The sequence below is a fragment of the Strigops habroptila genome, chromosome 11 (assembly GCF_004027225.2).
Source record: "Strigops habroptila isolate Jane chromosome 11, bStrHab1.2.pri, whole genome shotgun sequence".
In the NCBI taxonomy this organism is placed as follows: domain Eukaryota; kingdom Metazoa; phylum Chordata; class Aves; order Psittaciformes; family Psittacidae; genus Strigops; species Strigops habroptila.
The window spans coordinates 19,450,663-19,469,880 of record NC_046360.1 but is presented as its reverse complement, the minus strand read 5'-3'; the positions used below and the strand labels follow the sequence as shown (position 1 = coordinate 19,469,880).

Here is a 19,218-nt window from a genome sequence, read left to right as displayed (position 1 = left end):
AAAAATAAAACAGCCCAAACCCTCAGTTGATTAATTAGTCCTAATTTATATTTAAAATTCTTCCTGATTGATTTCTAAAGTTGACTTTTACTTGATTAAGTAGCAGTCTTTGATTTAGAGATATTTGTGGCTCTGCAAATTCCCGATTTGATGGGAGCTCTACATAAACACTTTGCTTGCAGTAATGAGCTTAGCCAAGATGCTGAAGTTTGCTTCCTCCCTATCATCCCTCTTCTCCCTGCCTGCAATCACAGGACAGGTTGTCTTCTGTGTGCATTGAATGTGAACCAAAACAATACATTAACCTTATTCTTTTAGATATTCATAGTTGTAGGATACCAGTATTTCCTTTGTCATTCTAGTTTGAGGGTTTGAGGCTGGCCCATTTATGGTGAAGATAAAATAATGATTTTAAATCAATAGCCTCCTCAGGGTAAAAAAAATCGCCCCAAACACCCACCACCACCACACCCCATAGTTACTAGTGGCAATAATGCCCTGATTTTTTCATTGGACTGACTCTTTTGTGTTTAGACTGGTAGAGCTGTTTCTGCTTGCCAAATGGTAGTGTTCATTTTTTTACAATTGTTAGGATTTTTGCATTGGCAGCATATTAACTGTACATTAACAATGTGACAAACGGATAGCACTCTCTTAGGCATGTTAGTGTTTAGAACTGTTACATCCTTTACTTTTTTTATCAACATAACCCTTCTGAGGACACACAGGCAGTTGGTAAGTGTAGGGTGAATACTGAGTTTGGACAATATAATTTTGGAGACTGAGGAACAGCAGCACTGGGAGGACGCAAGTCATTGCACTGAGTTCCTGAGGTTCTCTGAGTTATGTTTACTATAGCTATTTATCTAGGAAGTAAGTCTTCCTGCTCTCCTCCTTTGGCTCTTACAGTAAAAAAATGTAGTGGCATTGGTGAAACAGGATGACTAACAGTCTCACAGTTCCCTAGTTCAGGCTGTGTCCCTGTGCAGGGCAGCAAGGTCAGCACTGTGTGGATTCATCAGTGAATCTTCCCGTATGCTGCAGAGCAGGGTCTCCAAAACTTGCTGTAGACCTGTGCATTAATTTGTAGACTGTGTAAACTTAGGGGAACCATGCAAATCCTTTCCTATGAGCCTTAATCTAGATTGAGTCTCCTCTTGAGATACTCTGAACCAAATTTTACAGTGACTTTCACCAAGGTCTGTTCAGACTGGAATGGATTCTCGAAATACATGGAACTGTGCTTTAAAGACATACTTTCAGGATCCAAGCTGTCTATCAGGATCAGTCCCACTTTTTTAGAAGCTGTTGGCACATGCTTTGTAAGTGATTAGGTCATTATTAAGCTGTGCGTGTATATAGTCAGTTCAAGAAAGAATCTGGTTATCTGCATTTATGACTATTTAGTGCTTAAATGCAGGTGCTCACAGAATGGACTTAAATAATGTAATAAAATTAACCATTTCTACATGGTATATAGGCTCTTCTGTGTGTTCTGGTGCCCATGATTGGGCTTTATTGATTATGTCTGTCTGGAGGGAAACTTCTGTTCCAAGAAGAAACTTTTTGGTCTATGTTTTCCAGTTGGATGGATTGGGCAGTCTCTGCAGCATCACTGCATCTCCCTTCTACTCATAGAAGTGTCTTTCTGAAGGAGATGTGGGGAGTTCTGCAGCCTCTCATTGTATTCAAACACGGAGTTGAGAAGTAGGGATAACCAGGGAACTGGAGTGTTGCTGCAGGTCTAGTGTGAAGCACACCAGTTCTGCATGTGCATACAACTGCGTTCCAAGATATCCGTCTTGAAATCTCTTGGGGCATATTTATGAACATTTCTGTTTGGTTTCTCTTGGTAGTCTAACAAATGAATATTTTGGAGCAGCAGTATCTGTTAAATTAGGGCATTTTTACCCAAATACATGGAAATCTAGCTTTGCATTTGATCTAGGCAGTACATTTTAGTGATTAAGTATGAGGCTTGGACACCCCATCAAAATAACCAACAAACTTGAAGAGCAATTATAGCAGAAATGACTGCTCTAGGACTTAATGGGCCTGGGCAGTCTGGAAACAAAGCCAGCTGTGGTAATTATCTGGGAAGAAATAATTTCAAGTAACACATCTTTAGAAAACTTGATGCTGCTTAAGGAATATTTATGTGGAGAAATAGCTCATCATCTGAGTGAATTGTTGGCTCGCCTCAGCCAGGGATGTGAGCTGCTGCAGTGCATTCGTGTTGTCTGCCTGTGGAATTTCACTGTGTTCCAGTTTTAGCTGTATTCTGGATTGGCCTGGTGGAGGCTATTAGAGAATTAGGGTCCTCAGCACTCAGTCAAAACTTCCACCACATTTCTCCTGCTCTCCTTTTGGAACTTTTGACAACAGGTGGACAGTTTTATGAACACAGAATATGTTACTGAAATGGAATTTGGGATCATCAAATCACACCCAATATAAAGAATAAGTCTTGCTTAAAAAAAAAAAAACAGGCAAAAACCATTTTTCACCTATTTTTTCAATATTGAAATGAAGCTTTTAGATAATGACTTTGGCTTGTTAAAGCATTTTGCATTTGAAAGAGATCTCCCTTCCACCCATACAGTAAAAAGAATGCCAAACCAAAACAGAATAGAATGTAATTTGTTCATATTGACTCAACATGAATATTGGAGTTGAGTTTTTATTTCATTGTAGAGGAAACTGTTTCAGCTTGACTAAGACTATTATTTACTTATTTATTGCATTCACCACCAAGAGGATAAAAATAAGGACTTGCACAGCTCTGCTTGATAGAGATTTTTTCTGTGTCCCAGCCAATTACTTCAGTGGGATGTGGTATTAGAAGAGTTGATTCCTTTCTGTTATTGTGTTAAGTAGAACCTCCTGCTTCCTGTGATCATTGTTCATTTAACAAGGTTCTTGCATACCTTCATTAGGTATCCTCTCCCAGCCCCTATTTTCTAGCTCATCTTGCATGCCCAGTGAAGTTTTCCTCTTTGATTCTTATTTCTCACCTCTCAAATCTCATTAAATTTTCTTGCCTGTTGGTTTTTGAACCTCTCTCTACTCCAGGTGAAACTCTCTGCACTCACACGATTCATTAGCAGCTTAGAAGAACTGCTGCAGTTTGTGAGCAATCTGTTTAAGGGTGGCTCACAAGGTGATTCTGGAGCAAATTTTCTTCTGTGGATATTCAAATGAGACAAACTGAAGATGGTGCTGGATAAAATGTATAAAACGCACAGAGAAAAGAGAAAAATCAGCCATTTTCCCCCAGCACTGGGTTCCCGCCAGCACTGGGGCATGTCAGGGACGTCGGTCGGCGGGAGGGGGAGATGGGAGGCTGTGAGGGGAGAGCAGGGGCGGTCATGAGGGGTGAGGGGAGATCGAGAGGAGAGATGTGAGGTGGTCGTGAGGGGAGATCATGAGGTGAGAGCAGGGGCGGCCATGGGCCATGAGTGGTGGCCATGAGGGGCGATCTTGAGGGGAGATGAGGGGTGGCCATGAGGGGTACGGGCAGCAGCTATACAGTGTGGGCCACTATGAGGGGGCAGATGAGAGGCAGCTGTGACTGGAGACCATGAGGGGCAGCCATGAGGGGAGATCAGTTTGCCCTTAGTGACATGGTTTAGTGGTGGGCTTGACAGTCCTGGGGTGACGGTTGGGCTCGATGGTCTTAAAGGTCTTTTCTAGCCTCGTTGATTCTGTGATTCTATCTCTCTCCTGCCATCCCAATCATACATCATACAAATCAACTCATCTGGGATTCTGGTGGGGTTTTGGTTTAGTTTCTTTTTCTGCATATGAAATTTTAGCTTTGAAATGTAGACAGATCTAGAATTTTTCCCCCCTTTTGACATACTTTTCTGATTTATCTGTCATTGCTTTATACTGTTTCGTACAAGTTTTTTCTCGTAAATCCAATTAATGTTCAAAATGTCTCATTTCCATTGTCATTTTTATATCTGTAGATGCTACAGTGTCATACCAGCAAAAGACTTTTTCAACCAATGCTGTTTAGAAAATTTCACAATCTACCATGGTGGTTGAAAAAGGAAATCTTTTATTGTGTTATCATTTGCTTTTAACATCTGGGGAATTAGAGTTTGTGAAACTGGGAAATGATTAGTGGAGTCAGGATGCCCGGGTTAGCTGTGGCATGGAGAACTCTTTCCTTTTTATCTTTAAATTTTGATGGAAATGATGCCCAAATTGTCAATACCTGGATGTCTCTACACCACCATGAGAGCTGCCAGAGTGACAGGATCACTGTATTTCCGTAGTTGTACTCACATGCCCTTCTGCAGCAGCACTGTAAAGCAGGATAAAAATGACTCTTTTCCCTGTCACATCACTCAAGTAGTGAAATTTTGGTTCCCAAGCTGATTCTGCACACTGCAGCGTGGGCAAAATTTGTTTTTCTTTGTCCTGTGTAGGCAAACCTTGTATGTCACAGAGATCTGAAGACTGCTCAGCAGTCTCCCCTGAACAAAGGATGTTGGTCGTGTCAGTCTAGTTCTCCCTGGTCACAGTGTCAACACTATAAATAGGCTAAATGACTAGCCAATAGGCTAGGAACACTAAATGCAAGGTAATAATAAGCAGAGCAGGGGTTCAGGGCTTATTTTCCATATAAATCTTCTAAAACTCAGTTTGGGCAATAGAGGACTTTAGGGGGAGGGGATTAGCAAGCCAGTCATTTCCTGAAGGATCAAATGAGATTAAACACTTCAATTTATAAAGTGCAATTGGTTGATTATAGTGCAAACAATCTTGAACATCCCAGCTTGCAGGAAAGAATTCCCTTAGCTTCCTAGGCTCAGAAGGTTAAGTTTTGTTCATTGAATTCAAGTTCAGTTTTGTTCTCAGCAAGAGCCAAGCAAAGGATTAAAGTTCACTGCTTCCTATTCATGGCTCACCCCACTACAAAGCTGCTGTGAGGTAGTGTCCGAACATCAGGCTGGTGGAGTCTGTAGTAGTTGTAGTCAGAGGAATCTGTGGGTTTGTGGCTCGTTCATTGCATGCAGGGCTTCTTTCTTATTCTCAACGGATTTATCATGTATTTCTCTTACATTTTCTCACAAGCCAAGTCACCTTCACTTGAAACTCTGCAGCATTATCTGGCCAGAATGTTCAGAAAACAACGTTTTAGGACAAGAAGTTCAACAGTCCCAGTAGCCAACTTTGAACCTGTGCACCATATTTGCGCTTGAAAGATACTTAAGCATGCAAACTGGCAGCTAGTTCAGTTCTCAACACCTTTGTGGTGCCTTACTCATGAAACCATTGCATAGATTCCTAAATATCTTTATAACTCACGTTAGTAAGTCTCTTAAGATTTTGGTATTTGAAATTCGAGTACTTGGTCTTAACTTATTTTGAATACTTCAGTACTTAAAGCTTATGGCAGTCAATGACGTATCTGTTCTCGGAGTCCTTGGTCTTCATGTACTTTCAGCTAAGCACCTAAGTATGCTTAAGAGCTGTTAGATGTCCCAGTAGGTGCCTTTCCGCATACTTATATGTCTGAATATCTCTGTAAGTTTGTCTTTCAATGATATTGTAATAGCAGAACTTGATGCAAATTCTAGCATGCCAGAAATTTTTATTTTGTTTCCAACTGCTTAAACACTGGCATCGCCCTGGCAAGGGTTTAAAAAAAGCATTTTGAGCATTGGAATGCAAATTAACATACCAAGCAATTAAAGTCAATTAAAACAGGATGCAGTGTAATTAGAAACAGTTGTGTTCACATTTATATTCAGAGAGGTTTGATGTGTTGAAAGAAAAGAAAACAATTCAGGAAACTTTTAATGCCTACAGATGTGATGATGATACTAATAATGGCATTTGATTTCTAAAATGCCCCATCCTCCCTCACCTCCTGAGCTCTTGAGAAGCATGATAAAAGAGCAACTGATGCACTGGAAGCAATGGAATTAAGTGGCTCAGCATAGTGAGCCTACAAGCGAGCCTTGTAGGCTCAACCTACAAGGGGTGGCCACTCTCCTCTCTGAACACACTGTGAACACCTCTTGCAGTATGGGAGAAGCTTGCAGTTCTAGCAGCCTCCTGACTTGCATGAGCACCAACACTGATAAATTGTCAGCAGTGTCAGTTGGCTCAGGAACAGTGTATCTTCCCCACACATGCTTCCTTGGTATCTCTTTTGTTGTTGTTCTGGATATCTGCATTAATATTTACTGCCAGAAATACTGAGCCAATTGCACTCTATTTCTATCCTCTTTCTGCATGGTAACCAGAAAGGAAGGAAAGTCCTCCCTCATTCCTCTAAAGCTGAGGCACAACTGCCCTCATGATCAAAAACTCTGCTAGAGGTTGTGGTTCTAGTACCTGCAGTAATGTTAATGACAGGCATGGACGAGCCGTGGAAGACATGTGGAAAGCAAACAGAAAACCCTGAAGTATAACTCTACAAGCCTGGATGGCTGCTGCAGGATTACAGACTCCTCTTCAGGGGTACCTCTATCTGATCTCTCTTGGACATAGAGAGGAGTGGTTTCAGTTCTTCCTTGATGAAGCTGAGTGAGGATATACATCCAAAGCAACCTGGGAAGAAATCTGCCTGTACAAAATTGCAATCTGTTTACTGATGCAAAATATTTCAAGGCAGCAGCGGGTTGTGTGAGATAGCAGCTTGCAAGCCAGTAGAGTTAATGAAGCATAGTGCAATGAAATGTTCTTCTTCAATGTGATAACAGCCTTTCAGGTGTAATGCCTTCTATGTCATCAAATGTATATGTCTGCTGACTATCCTCTATTAAAAGCAATTATGGATTTAAAAGAAGTAGTAAAAATAGCTGTCAAGGAATTTAATACAGAAGCATGAAACCAGAGGCTGGCTCCTCCATTTTTTCCACCCAATATAAGGCTTAGAGCAGAACCATATCCATTCTGTATGTTTCTTTTTTACTTCTCATTAACCGATGATCTATTTTCATTTGAAACTGAAATGTGGAAAGCAGTCTCTTTGAGACAAGGTCTACTTGAATTCAGCCAGTCATACCAGTTTACATTTCCACTAGTAGTTATAATAAATGTAAGCACTGGGTTAAAGCTTATTGACCTATGAATTCACCAGTTCAGGCTTCTGAGACCTATGGGAATATAATGGTTATCTCCTTTTCCTGGGAAGACCATGGTTTATGTTTTCAGAAGGGCTAAGACACCCGAAAGATATATAGGTGCTTACTTTTAGATATATTAGATATATAGGTCAGTGAGAGGGAAGTGTCTAAGTATATCTTGGGCAGCTGGACATGTTTGAAGATCTACCATGTGATTTTAAGTTCCTCCACTTCTGGGTGTACCAGCTGAGCACACGAGGTGATTTCATGTTTGGGGTTAAATACTCAGCACCACCTGCAGATCGGATTTCAGTTCATGAAATCAGATTTCATTAGTCATGAAAATGTGTTTGAGAATCCTTTCATGGCTGCATTTTCTGATGTATCTCTTTCATTTACATAGGCATGAAAGAGATAATGAACTTTTGAATTTTAAATGCCTATTTTTTGAGGGCTCTACAGGTTGTATTTTTCACCGAAGGATTTTCCTCATTCTTGCAGCTTGTTAAGTAATTTTGACTTGTGCAAGGCAGATGTATAAGACTATCCCCTCACGAGGATATTTTATACCTACTCTGCACAGGTGGAAATGGCTATAGAGAATTTAGGTTATTATTTAAAGGAAACACTTATAGTAACATGGAATTTATAACTTAATCAGTCTTGAAGTTTTAACAGCTATATACTGTTCTCAGTTTGTGATTGTAAAATGGGATCAATTCTGCTCAGCTTTTCCTTTGAAAAATGTGGTTTCTTGCAGGTTTCCAGAGAAGCTCAGTTGTTCCCCATGCACAGAGCAAACAGATTTCTGGAAAAAAGTAATCAGTGTGGCCATATACAAGGAAAAAGAAATTGCTGGGCTTGAGCACTTCAGAAGGTGTGCCTGAAGGTGCTTTGCACGATAAGGGTGCTACAGCACATCGCAAGGAGATAGATGTACAGAGCATTAACCTTTCAGCTTGCTGGAATGTTTATTCCTCAAACACAGACATGCAAAGCAGTCTTGTGAGATGACAGTTTAGTAATTACTTGGTGGCTGAGAACTCCTTGCATATGTTGTTATACAATATATAGAATGCAACTAATTACTTGCTATTATGAGGTAATTCGCCTGTATCTGCGTTTGAAATAGTAGGTGGTACGGCTGTTCAGGTACACTAGAGTCTAGTGTCTGGTCACCTACCACCAAGAGAGAGCAAATAATATACTTGGAGAACTTCCCAATTTCTCTATAAAAATCTGTTGACCTTTCCTACAAGACATAGTTTAGAAGGGAAGATTGAAGGATAAAATTCACCTGCATGAACAAAGACTTCCAAAGCACTTCTCTGCTAGAAAGGATTTGGTTTTTAACCAACAGCACAATGGAAGTGGAAAGTAGGTGGGTTTTTTTGCAGTTGGAAGAAAATATTTTTCTAATGTTTGTTTTTTCTTGCTAGGTTGTGTATGTTACAGCCACCTTCCCCTATATCATGTTAATGATTCTTCTCATTCGTGGAGTAACGTTACCAGGCGCTGCTGAGGGGATAAAATTCTACTTGTACCCTGACCTTTCCCGACTGTCTGACCCACAGGTAGGATCATGGTCCATCTCTCTCTTTTTCCTCTCCGACTGGGTGAAACTGCACAAGAGTTTCTTGATTTTAAAGTTTGACTAGAGGTGCTTGCTGGATAGTTGTTGATTGTCAGAGATGTGGAATTGTGGCTAGGGCTTTAAAGCCATCGCTGCTTACGTGTGCTGGGTTATATGATTCTTCTATTAGAAAAGTGCCTTGGTTTTCAGAATTTTCCAGTGTTCAGCTGCAGTTGCTGCTTCTGCCACTGAGGGGCAAAATACTTGCCACTGGTTCAACAGGAATGAATTTAACTGAGACTTGGCCACTTTATGGTTCTTTGCTTATTCCAGCTCTAAATCTCACTCAGAATTAGTAGAGAAATTAATCATTGAGATGATTGTTGTCTTTGAAGCAGAAGTGTTTATATGCAATCAAGGAGGAATGAAGTACTGAAACCAAGAAGGCTCTCTTTTTTCATTGTTTCCAGACTAGACTTGAACATGGAAATACAGGATTAAATTGATTTTTTTTTTTCAGTGACAGATGAATACAGTGAAACAGTTATTATATATCATTTGTCTGATAGCAAAGAGGCAAAATGACACAAGCCCTAGAAAACCTGACAGGTTGCAGACAGCCTTTTACTTACCTGGTTTGACAATGTAAAACATATTATACAGTGTTAGTCCTAAGGCTGTTACAATATAAATGGATACTGAGATAGAAATGGAAAGGAAGTTTGGGAGTATTTGTCCAAATCAATTTTTTTAATCTGCTTACTGAAAATGTGTCTGCATTTACATGGGTCACATACACCCATGTGTCATCTTATTTTAGCAGACAAGAAATTTGCTTATCTGAGAACATGGGTGGCAATCTGTTTATTTTGCCCAGTTTTAACTAGGGTTTCATGCTGCTGTGTGGTTCTGACAATTACTCACTCACTGCCTTAACTACCTTAGGCAAAAGTTCTTCCCTGTGGGGGTGCTGAGGTGCTGGCACAGGGAGCCCAGAGAAGCTGTGGCTGCCCCATCCCTGGCAGTGTTCAAGGCCAGGTTGGACACAGGGGCTTGGAGCAACCTGCTCTAGCGGAAGGTGTCCCTGCCTGTGGCAGGGGGTTGGAACTGGATGACCCTTAAGGTCCCTTCCAACCCAAACCATCTTGTGATTAACAGCAAGCGCTCACTGGGTACTCTTGTACTACACAGTGATGATTCCTCCACCCATGAAGTCTGTGGACCCAGTATGCACAGGAGGCAGCCCTGCTGCCGAGCCATTGCTCCCTCCACTCGGCCAGCGCTGTGCGAGATGCCTGTTAACAGGATTTTGCCTTGTGTGTGGATTTTTCACATGCCACCACCACCCTTGCTTCTGTGTGTCATTGAGGGAGGGCATGCAAGCTTAAGCAACATTATTGTCAGGCTACAAGGGGGTTTTATATGCCTGTTTACTATACTGATCCATTTGTAAGGAAATACACCGTTGCCATGACAATTCCCAAAGCACATGGTATTAGCCTAAGCAGTCTGTGAAGTGCTGAGCCCTTAAGAGGCACGTGTGGATGTATCTGATTGTCCCACACATAGAGCTTGGCTGATAATGGGATGTCTTTTCAGAAGGCTTAATAGATTGATTTAACAAGCCAATTTATTCTGCATTTCACTGAGACTTTAACTGATGTGTTGCCATACTCCTGCCTTAGGATTTTAAGCAGCTTTTTGTAGGAAAAAAGCTGAAGTAGAATGAACTAGAATAGAGATTGTGAACACTACTACATGTCATTTAACCATAGTATGTGTGATGAAATGGTTGGAGAGAATGATTTTTTGTTGAAAAAATGCAGTTTCATTGAAAATTAAATATTGTGTTGAGACTAATCAATTTTTGAAGAAAGATTTCTGAGTTATTGGCAGGATTTCTGGTCAGTTTTCAAGGAATAAAGGAAGTTTAGAGGAAGTTTAAAACTGAATTTGGCAGAATTTGGTTTATTAACAAAAGGGAAAAGAAATTGGTTCAGCTTTATTGCAACTTTTAATGGTAACAAGATAAATATAGAGACCTTTTCCCTTTTATAGAAATGTAGGGCTTAGTAATGTTCAAACCCATGAATGTTTGTATCCAAAAAAGCCCATTCCATAAGGCTCTCCTCAATTTGTTCTAGAGATTTTTGCCAAGAAGCATGTATAGGACAACTGAAGTAACCTTGACATTGGTGCTTTCAGTTTTCATCTTTACTCCTGTTTCTTTGGATTTGCTCCACAGTATCACGGCACAGTGCATGTGTACGGGCTGAAGTTGTTTTCCTCTTCAGCTGGAGGTCTGTTGAAATAATGTTCCAGGGAGGCTAATGTGTCTGTATCAGGAGAGCAGTATTTGAACCACAGTGCCAACTGTGTTTACTGTGGGTTAAATAAATTAAGTTTCTCTTCAAGGCTTGCTTTAGTTTGAAGTTCTTGAAGCTTTTGTCTTTGTGTAATTTGCATTCCATGGTTCGTTATAGCTTTCTAAGCAGCTATTCATCTGTCTTTTCAGTTCCTCTTAGCTTTCAAGTGCTGTGTTCTCTATTTCATTTTTATATTCTATCTCTCCAGCAGACTGAATCCTCCTGGTCTGAAAATGCCATCCTTTGTCCTGTGTATCTGTAGAGCTCATACCAATCACTTTTCATTATAATAGTGGAGTACCATATTTAAGCTTCAGAAATGCTTTGTTTCACCAACAGTGACACCTCTAGAGCCTTCATGCTTAAATTGGCTTGAAATATGTCCCTTTACCCCAATCTGGAGGATACAGGTGCTGTTAGAGGTTAATTGTGGGAGTCTTGCCTGAGTTGTAGCTCACACAAAAAGAAGTATTTGGCAAAGTAAATAGGATTCTTAAGGGTTTCGTGTACAAGCCTGACCTAGAGTGTGGTTCTGGTTGTCCCTCATCAGATTTAAGTAACTCAATACGGAATTGTGTTTGTGTGTGGTATTCACTGCGCTTTTTTGGGGAAAATATTTGCTGCTTCATAATGGGATTTTCCAAACATTTGTGCCTGGAAGAGGTTAAATCAGTTAGGGACCAGCAGATGTACCAGTTTGATGGCTCAAGGAGTGACATTATGGTCAATGATGTGGAAAACACACCTGTGTGAATTTAAACCCTGCTGTAGAAGTGGATTCTGCTTCTTGCTCATTGTGTGCTTGTCTGTAAGTAACTGTCTGAGTTACTGCGGTTGAACATGTCAACACGGTCAGAATTGCACTCTTAGAACAGTAGGTGCTTGCCAAAATCTTGAACAAATTTACTTAACCTGGGTTTTGCAACTGAATTGCACAGAGGAGTTTCTTCCCCGAAAGGGTTGTCAAGCACTGAAACAAGCTGCCCAGGGAAGTGGTGGAGTCACCATCCCTGGAGGTATTTAAAACGCGTGTAAACGTGGCAGTTGGGGACATGGTTTAGTGCTGGACTCGGCAGTGCTGGGTCGTAAGGATCTTTTCCAACTGAAATGATCCTATGAATACAGGCTGTACTTCATCTCTCATACACTCTCATGTGAATGTTAAGCATGATAAATGAATGACAGGGCAAATCACCTGTAAGATACAGGGAAATTTTCATTACGTACTCCTTAATTTTCAGTTTAACATGAGTTTATTTTGCTAGTTACTCCTTCCTTAACATCATCTTCATATGCTGGAGCATGTACATAAAATTATACTTTTAAGAAAAGATGCCTTTCACCAAATCTGTCAACAGTTGCTAACCAGTTAGGCTGGGTATACTATTCAGATGCATAAGACACATTTGGGAATACTGCAGAGGTGCAGAGAGAACATCTTCTTAAATCCTTTTCTGAAAATCCAAACTGGAAACGTATTTGAGAATTTATCTTCTCATAACCTTTCCTTTCCAATGGTCAATAATACTGCAGAGTTGTTTTGCTGATGACTTAGCAGCAGGAGAAATAAGGCAGACTGATTTGGTTTTGGTACATGCAGCCCTGGAAGCGAGCAGCTATCACACTTGTATTGCCACCTTGAGGCAGAAGGAAACCTCTGTGTTCAAAGGCAGAAGAAAACAGAAATGCTCTCCTAGCTTTGAAAGAAATTGTGTTTTCATTTTTGGTGCTTTCATTTTATGCTCAGGAAATCAAGGGAACTGTATGGATTCCCAAGTGGTGGACTTCAGAGCTGTATTGTATCAGTCTAAGCATACTGAGCCTTAAAATGGAAAGGAATTTTCCTGTGTTGGCAATGAAATGACATCTGATTGCTGGAGAATCTTTTGATGGTTTTATTTCTTTGGAATGTGAAAAACTTCAGTCTAATGAGAAATGTACTTCTTTAAGACGTGCCCAATACTGGGTGATAAGCCTGATTTTTAAGCATAGTGCTTGGAGGAAGGGTTCAGAGGCAGGTCATGCGTCCTAAATCTCACCAGCCTTTTCATACCACTAAGTCACATACCACCTTCTGTGGTGCATTCTGCAATTTTCTGCAGTTTTGACTGGTTTATAGAAGAATTTGGACAGCCATTTCTTAAAAAACAATTAACAGGGAAAAAATAATAATGAGGAGATGCCCAGTTCTGTTAACAGCTATGGAATTTCCTCTTCTTTTCCCTACCAATTTCCTCCCATTCTCTGCATCGTTTGCTTCACGAGGTGTTTGCTTTCTGAACCAGGCAGTTGTGATGCACACATACGAGTCGCAGTACATTTAAATAAGAGTGAAATGCCAGAAACACGTACCAGGGCCACGAGTCTGAAAATCCTGACCTGACTTTACTATCTATAGAACTACAACTCTGACTCTACACATGTATCTTTGAACTATTGTTCTTTGTTCGTTTGATATAGAAACTAAATTTCAAACTGTCATTTCTATGAGAGCAAAACAGTCCTGCTGGTGATTGTGGGGCTCTCACGTTGCTGCTCAGTACTAATCAGTACCCAAACTTTTAAAGTTTAAACTTGAAAAAGAATTTATTCCTAAAGTCTGCCTTTTGCACCATCATTACAAATTCCTGGGATTTTAAATGGTAAGGGCAGGATATAGACTGCTATGATGTTTAGAAACATTTTGCCTTGTAATGCAGTTTACAATCTCCACAATGAGGAACTATTTCCTTTTACTATATACTACAGCTTTTGCATTACAAATTGTTTATGTGGCCTTAAAGAATAGGAGGACCAACACGTTGCTGTAATGCTGTGTTCTTGCTGAAAGGGTAGAGGTGTTTAACAAAGCTCCTTAGGTGGATGCTATTCCAATGTCTGCAAAGACTGAAGGCAAGTCAGGGAGCACATTGCATTTTCCCTGCTGAAAATGAGGATTTCGTTTCCCTGCATGAAGGAACACTCACTGTTCTCTCATGGTGAATCTGCACTCCAGTGCCTGGGCAGATACACCTCCAAAGGCTGAAACCATTCAGGATCTTCTGCTATGACAAAAATCTACCCTCTGCAATGCATGGAACAGCTCAGGAGTTGTTCACTGCACAGGTCACTACATTGTGCCAAGATTTGAGGTATATTTAAGTATGCTGTGGGAAAGGCATGGCCTAAATTGAATACATCATTGCAAAACTACTGGTGTCTGTGGGAGAACATGACATACCTTTTTATGCTTCCATATACAACTCTTATGGTTTTTTTCAATGGCATAATGTTGTGACTGTTAATTTTTATGAGCAAATGTGACTTCAAAGTGCAGTTATTGCTTTGGAGATTTATTTCAAGCCCTGAACAAATAGTTTGCTTCTCCCCGTGGTTTTTCCTTATGTTTTCTGGTATTGCTACACAAGCTGAGCAGGCAACAGCAGATTTTGGCAGTTAGAAGAGACTTGTTGAAAGGATGGAATCATTTTGTAATTTCCCTGGGGCTTCTAGGCCACATGAAATCTCTTCCAGCTATCCCTGCAACCCGTTAGCAATCTCAGCAATGGAGAGACATCGTCTGAGTTTCAGGGAATCTCTAATTGCACTTTAATATTAGACTTTATGGCTAATGTGATATGCCACTGGAGGGAGACAGGATCCACACATTAGCTCAGCGTATTGACATAACAGGGAGAGTTTTTTCCCTGTTGACAATGATGGCACCTGGAAAGAAGTACTAGATAAACTTGAAAAGCCTTTTTGTGCATAAACTGATTAACATTCCCAGGAACATTTAAGGAATTGCAAATACTATCCATGGCTCCAGCCTGGCAGCTGCTCTAGAAGTCAAGCCTACAAGCAAGAGAAAAGCTGCTGTTAAAAATTCAGTACTTTCAGATGACATTAAAAGTGGTTACAGAAAATACTAAGTGATATATGGAAATAATAATAAGGGACCTTGTGCACAGTGAGGATAGTAAGTGAAGCAAATAAATATTCCATGCTATTTCTGTGACAGTCACAAGTGGGTATATGATGCCATATAAATAGAGGCACTGAAAATACACAGTTATTTTAAGAATTGCCAACAGGATTCTTGTTAATCCTGTTATTCCAGAGGAATGAGAGGAAAAAAGAAAAAGAGAACTTTGCTAGACGAGTGCAATGATGTGCAGACAATCTGTTATTTACTGTTTAAAAACTAGTGCTCCTAAAGATTATTCTTTAAAGATCTGTATGTATAAAAAAAAGTTTTCTAAGCCCCCAGACATTTCTGAGACTCTTTTTATTTCCATCCTAGAACTGGAATAACAGTTGAATTCTCAAAAGAATCCAAGAAAAAAGCAGGCTGGGCAAACACCTGCAGAAAAGTAGGAATGACGGAAGTGCCTTGTGTACACCCCAGCTCTCCCACTGGAGAGGTGCTGTGCACAGGGGCTCACTGGCAGCCTGGAGTACTCTCTGCCTCAGGCTTTTAGTGAAGGGAGTTGGGTGCTCACCTGTTTTTCCCTCAGAAGTAGCCTAGAGGAGATTGGTGCTGAAGTTCGCCCCGAAGGTATTCTCTGAACTAACAGAAATTCAAAATGAGGAGGCAGAAAGGAACAGAAAAGGTGCCTTCCTCCAGGGTGGTATAAGAGAGCTATGTGTTATGTAGGTATCTTACAACTACGTGTGCCTTACTCTGCCCTCCTTTCTCCCTACCGTGCCTTTTGTACACACTGGCATATAGTTTGTATGACACCTGGGTGTATGTGTGTGCTTTATTTGCAAGGGCAGTGTGGGCAAGGGAGAAAAAGGTGATAGAAAGCAAGGAGAGAGAAGGTGGGAGGTGACTGATGGCAGTTGCTGGCACACTGCCCTAACGCATGTGGGAAAACAAGCTGTCTGCCCCATCATGAACTGTCACCAGCTGCCAGGCAGCTCACAGCAACAATCCACGTCCAGGAGAGCAAGAGATGTGTGTATCGGCAGCTGTGGCTTTCTGATGCTCTCTGCTCTGAATGACTATGCTCAATTGTTGACTATTCCTTCCTTACGGACAGAGAAACTCCACTGTATTAGTATAGCTTTGGTTTAGGCAGTTGAAGCTGGCTTGATTGTTGACTGCTTTACCTAGCACTGCATAATTTTTTTTTCTTATGCTTTACGGTATGTTTATACACACAAACACATATATACACACTAAAGTTACATCATCAGAATTGCCTGTGAAGATGAATAATAGGATGGGATAGTCAACAGGATTTCACAACTTCAGATTCTGCTGTGGCATTACGTGACTTGGGGATACAGTTCATATTCTTTTCCCTGGAATAAGGATCTCTTAAGACATAAATTTATTCCTATGTTGATGTTAAATTCCAGAAAACTTTGTAGTACAGGAATTCCTGTAAAGGTCATTAATGTTTTTGAAGATATCTTACTTAACTGTGTTCACAGTCTTAGATTTCCATATGTTAACATATTTTCCCATATGGATGTTTACAGACAGCTACTTTAACCACTGAGGCTCAGGTGAACTGAGCATTCTGTGACCATTTGCATCAGAATCGTGGCTGCAAGAAGCTATTTCTATGCCATCAGAGAACAGAGGCAATATTAGGTGTTTTGTTACATGACTGACAACCAAACACTTCTGTTTCAATTTAGGACTGTAAATAGGGATAAGGAAAGAAAGAATCACAAAGAGAAGAGGCCAGAAAGTGCATTGAGTATATTTGTTACAAACTTGGCAGGAAATGATCAGATGTTGATGCAGTTTGGGATCTGGGTTCACCAATCTTTCATCTGTTTGCTTATTGTCAACTCATGTGAACTGTCAGAGAATGTCTGAATCAAGAACGTGCAGCTGGATTTGGAAAGTACGAGAGGCAGAACCTGGTTCCTGGTGAATTTGCACTTCAGTTCTGTGTTCACATACTGATATTTTATCAGAACAAATACAAAACATTTCAAGCAGACCAGCACTTTAAAAAGTGGTTTTATTTTAAAGAGGTGTTTTCCTTCATTCTTTTTACTATTATTATTACATTTTGAAACAAACTCTTGTGTAGGAATCAAAAATCAAATGCTTCATTTAAGCAGAAAATGAGAAAAACGACATTTGACTTCCAAAATAACCTTTCCATTTTTGACCAAACACCTTGATTGTTTGACATGATTTTACAAATAACGTAAATGAAACTGAACCTGTGAAATTAAACATTTGCTCTATGTCAGTATTTTCAGTAGCCCCCTTGGTGTCGAGAATTGCAGGCTCTGAATACAATTCCTAAATGGCATTTTTGGTTTTTATTCTAGTGCTTTTTCCATCCTGAACTTGGTTTTACTTTAAGTTTCTGCCAGCTCTGTGGCATAAATGAAAGGTTTTTCATTGCCCAGCTCTCTTTAAAAAGGACTAGGCTCGCAGAGAATTTGAGTGAAACTTGAGTGGCTTGTTTACTAGAATTTGCCAGTTGGGTACACAGTTCCTGCCACTCCAAAAACAACCCCTGCTTTTCAGATACTCTAAATCCTCTGTGTAAGATAATAAAACAACATGGTGACTCTGAGAGATGCTCACAAAAACGTATAGTGAAAGCTCGTACTTTCCCAGCCTGGAGGTCTAAAGGAACTTGTTTATCCATCCATGAAGGTGAGCATGGATGAGAACATAGGTGGAAAATGATTGCAGTAGTTAAACCACTGAAAAAGGTACAGTTGGGGCACTAGCCCTCAGTGAGCTTCTATCTTATGCAGGAAGGCAGAACATGTGGTGCATGATTTGAGATTACAAACTAAAATGATCTGTTCTGTATCTTGAACTTCACAGCAAAGTAGGTAAGGTGGTCTGGGGTCATTATATTCAGTATTACATATATAACTGACATGTGTAAGCAAGGTTCCAACTTTGTAGGTGGCTGCCTCTTTCGTCAGTGGAGGGGGGAAGGTGTGTTGGAAGTGTAGTTCAGTCACTCACCATTTGCATCAGTCCTGTAAATGCCTTTTTGAACTATGTAGGGCACTTTGAATGAGCAGAGTCATACGGCCAGAGCAGACACAGGTACCTCAGCTCCAGTGAATGAGGCAGAGGTAAATAACATTGGGGCTAATTTACTGTCCTGGGTATTTTGATACTATGCAGGCAATGATTTTCAGTACTGGTGTAGCACTGATAACTGTATTTTTGTAAGTCCATTTACCTGCAGATATGTAAGTCGTTTAGGTCACAAAAATGTATAGTCACTGGACAAGTCAGTTGTTAACCCAATCTGTCAAACACATCTCCACGTAGTAAAATGTTAATGGTGCACTCTCTTTAGGTCCAAGAGAGGTGTGTGTTTGGTCTTTTTATCTACTGGCTTATATTTTGACTTTAGTTGCAGTCATAGGTGCAAACATAAGTAAGAACTGAGGTTTTATTACCAAAAAGAGTTGAACACATGGCTAAACGAGTTGTCAGCAAGTGGGAAAGAAGAAGAAGTAAACAAAACCACAATCCCTTTTTGTTCTTTTTCTATCCTGTTGCACTGAGTATTGTAGATTGGAGGTATCAGACAGAAGCAAATTGTCCTTCACGTGGAGGGGGAACATGCGAGAAGTGATTCTGAGGGAGACACACAGCATCAAAGATGTTTGTGGGCTGGAACAACCTATACATCAGTCCATGTTCCTGGCTGGGTGTTAGGAAAAACACCTACCAGCACATCAGCTCTTCGAATGTTTCAGATAAGCATTTTAAGTAAACCTAGCATATCAGTTTGTTTCCAAAATTAACTTCTCCAAGACAAATCCGTCACAGGGAAGAGATGACAAGCTTATGCCTGAAGGTTTAAAACCAGTCTGGTTTATTACTTTGCCTTTATTTATAAAGATTATCAAGGGAACTCATTCTGATTTTTTCTATTTGTTGAGCTGCTTATGGAGCTGGATGTCATTAGCAGCTCCTTATGTCATTAGCAGCTCCTTACCTAGTGATGTAAGCTTCTTTAAACAATTAGGTGGAGTCTCAACTACTTGGAGCTGAGAACACCCGGAAAACCCAAAATGCTCCTTAAAAAAAAAAAAAAAAAAAAAAAAAAAAGGTAAAAATCTTCAGATGTGAGATAATTGGATAAATTGTTGTTCTAAGCTTGCTAGAGGAATCTCAGAGATTCTTGGCACATAACCTTGGGTAGGTACCAGGTTCTTGGTCTGGTTCCAAGCAAATTCCAGCTACCATTCACCAGTA

General features: G+C 40.3%; 1 protein-coding gene across 2 annotated transcripts in view; it reads left to right on the top strand.

The window, feature by feature from the left end:
- SLC6A11 (solute carrier family 6 member 11) overlaps window positions 1-19,218 on the top strand; it is a 96,072-nt gene that overhangs the window by 41,784 nt on the left and 35,070 nt on the right. For both annotated transcript variants that reach the window (XM_030501037.1, XM_030501038.1), the window contains exon 7: window positions 8,528-8,662. In XM_030501037.1, coding sequence (XP_030356897.1) covers window positions 8,528-8,662 — 135 coding nt within the window. The remainder of the gene's footprint in view (window positions 1-8,527; window positions 8,663-19,218) is intronic.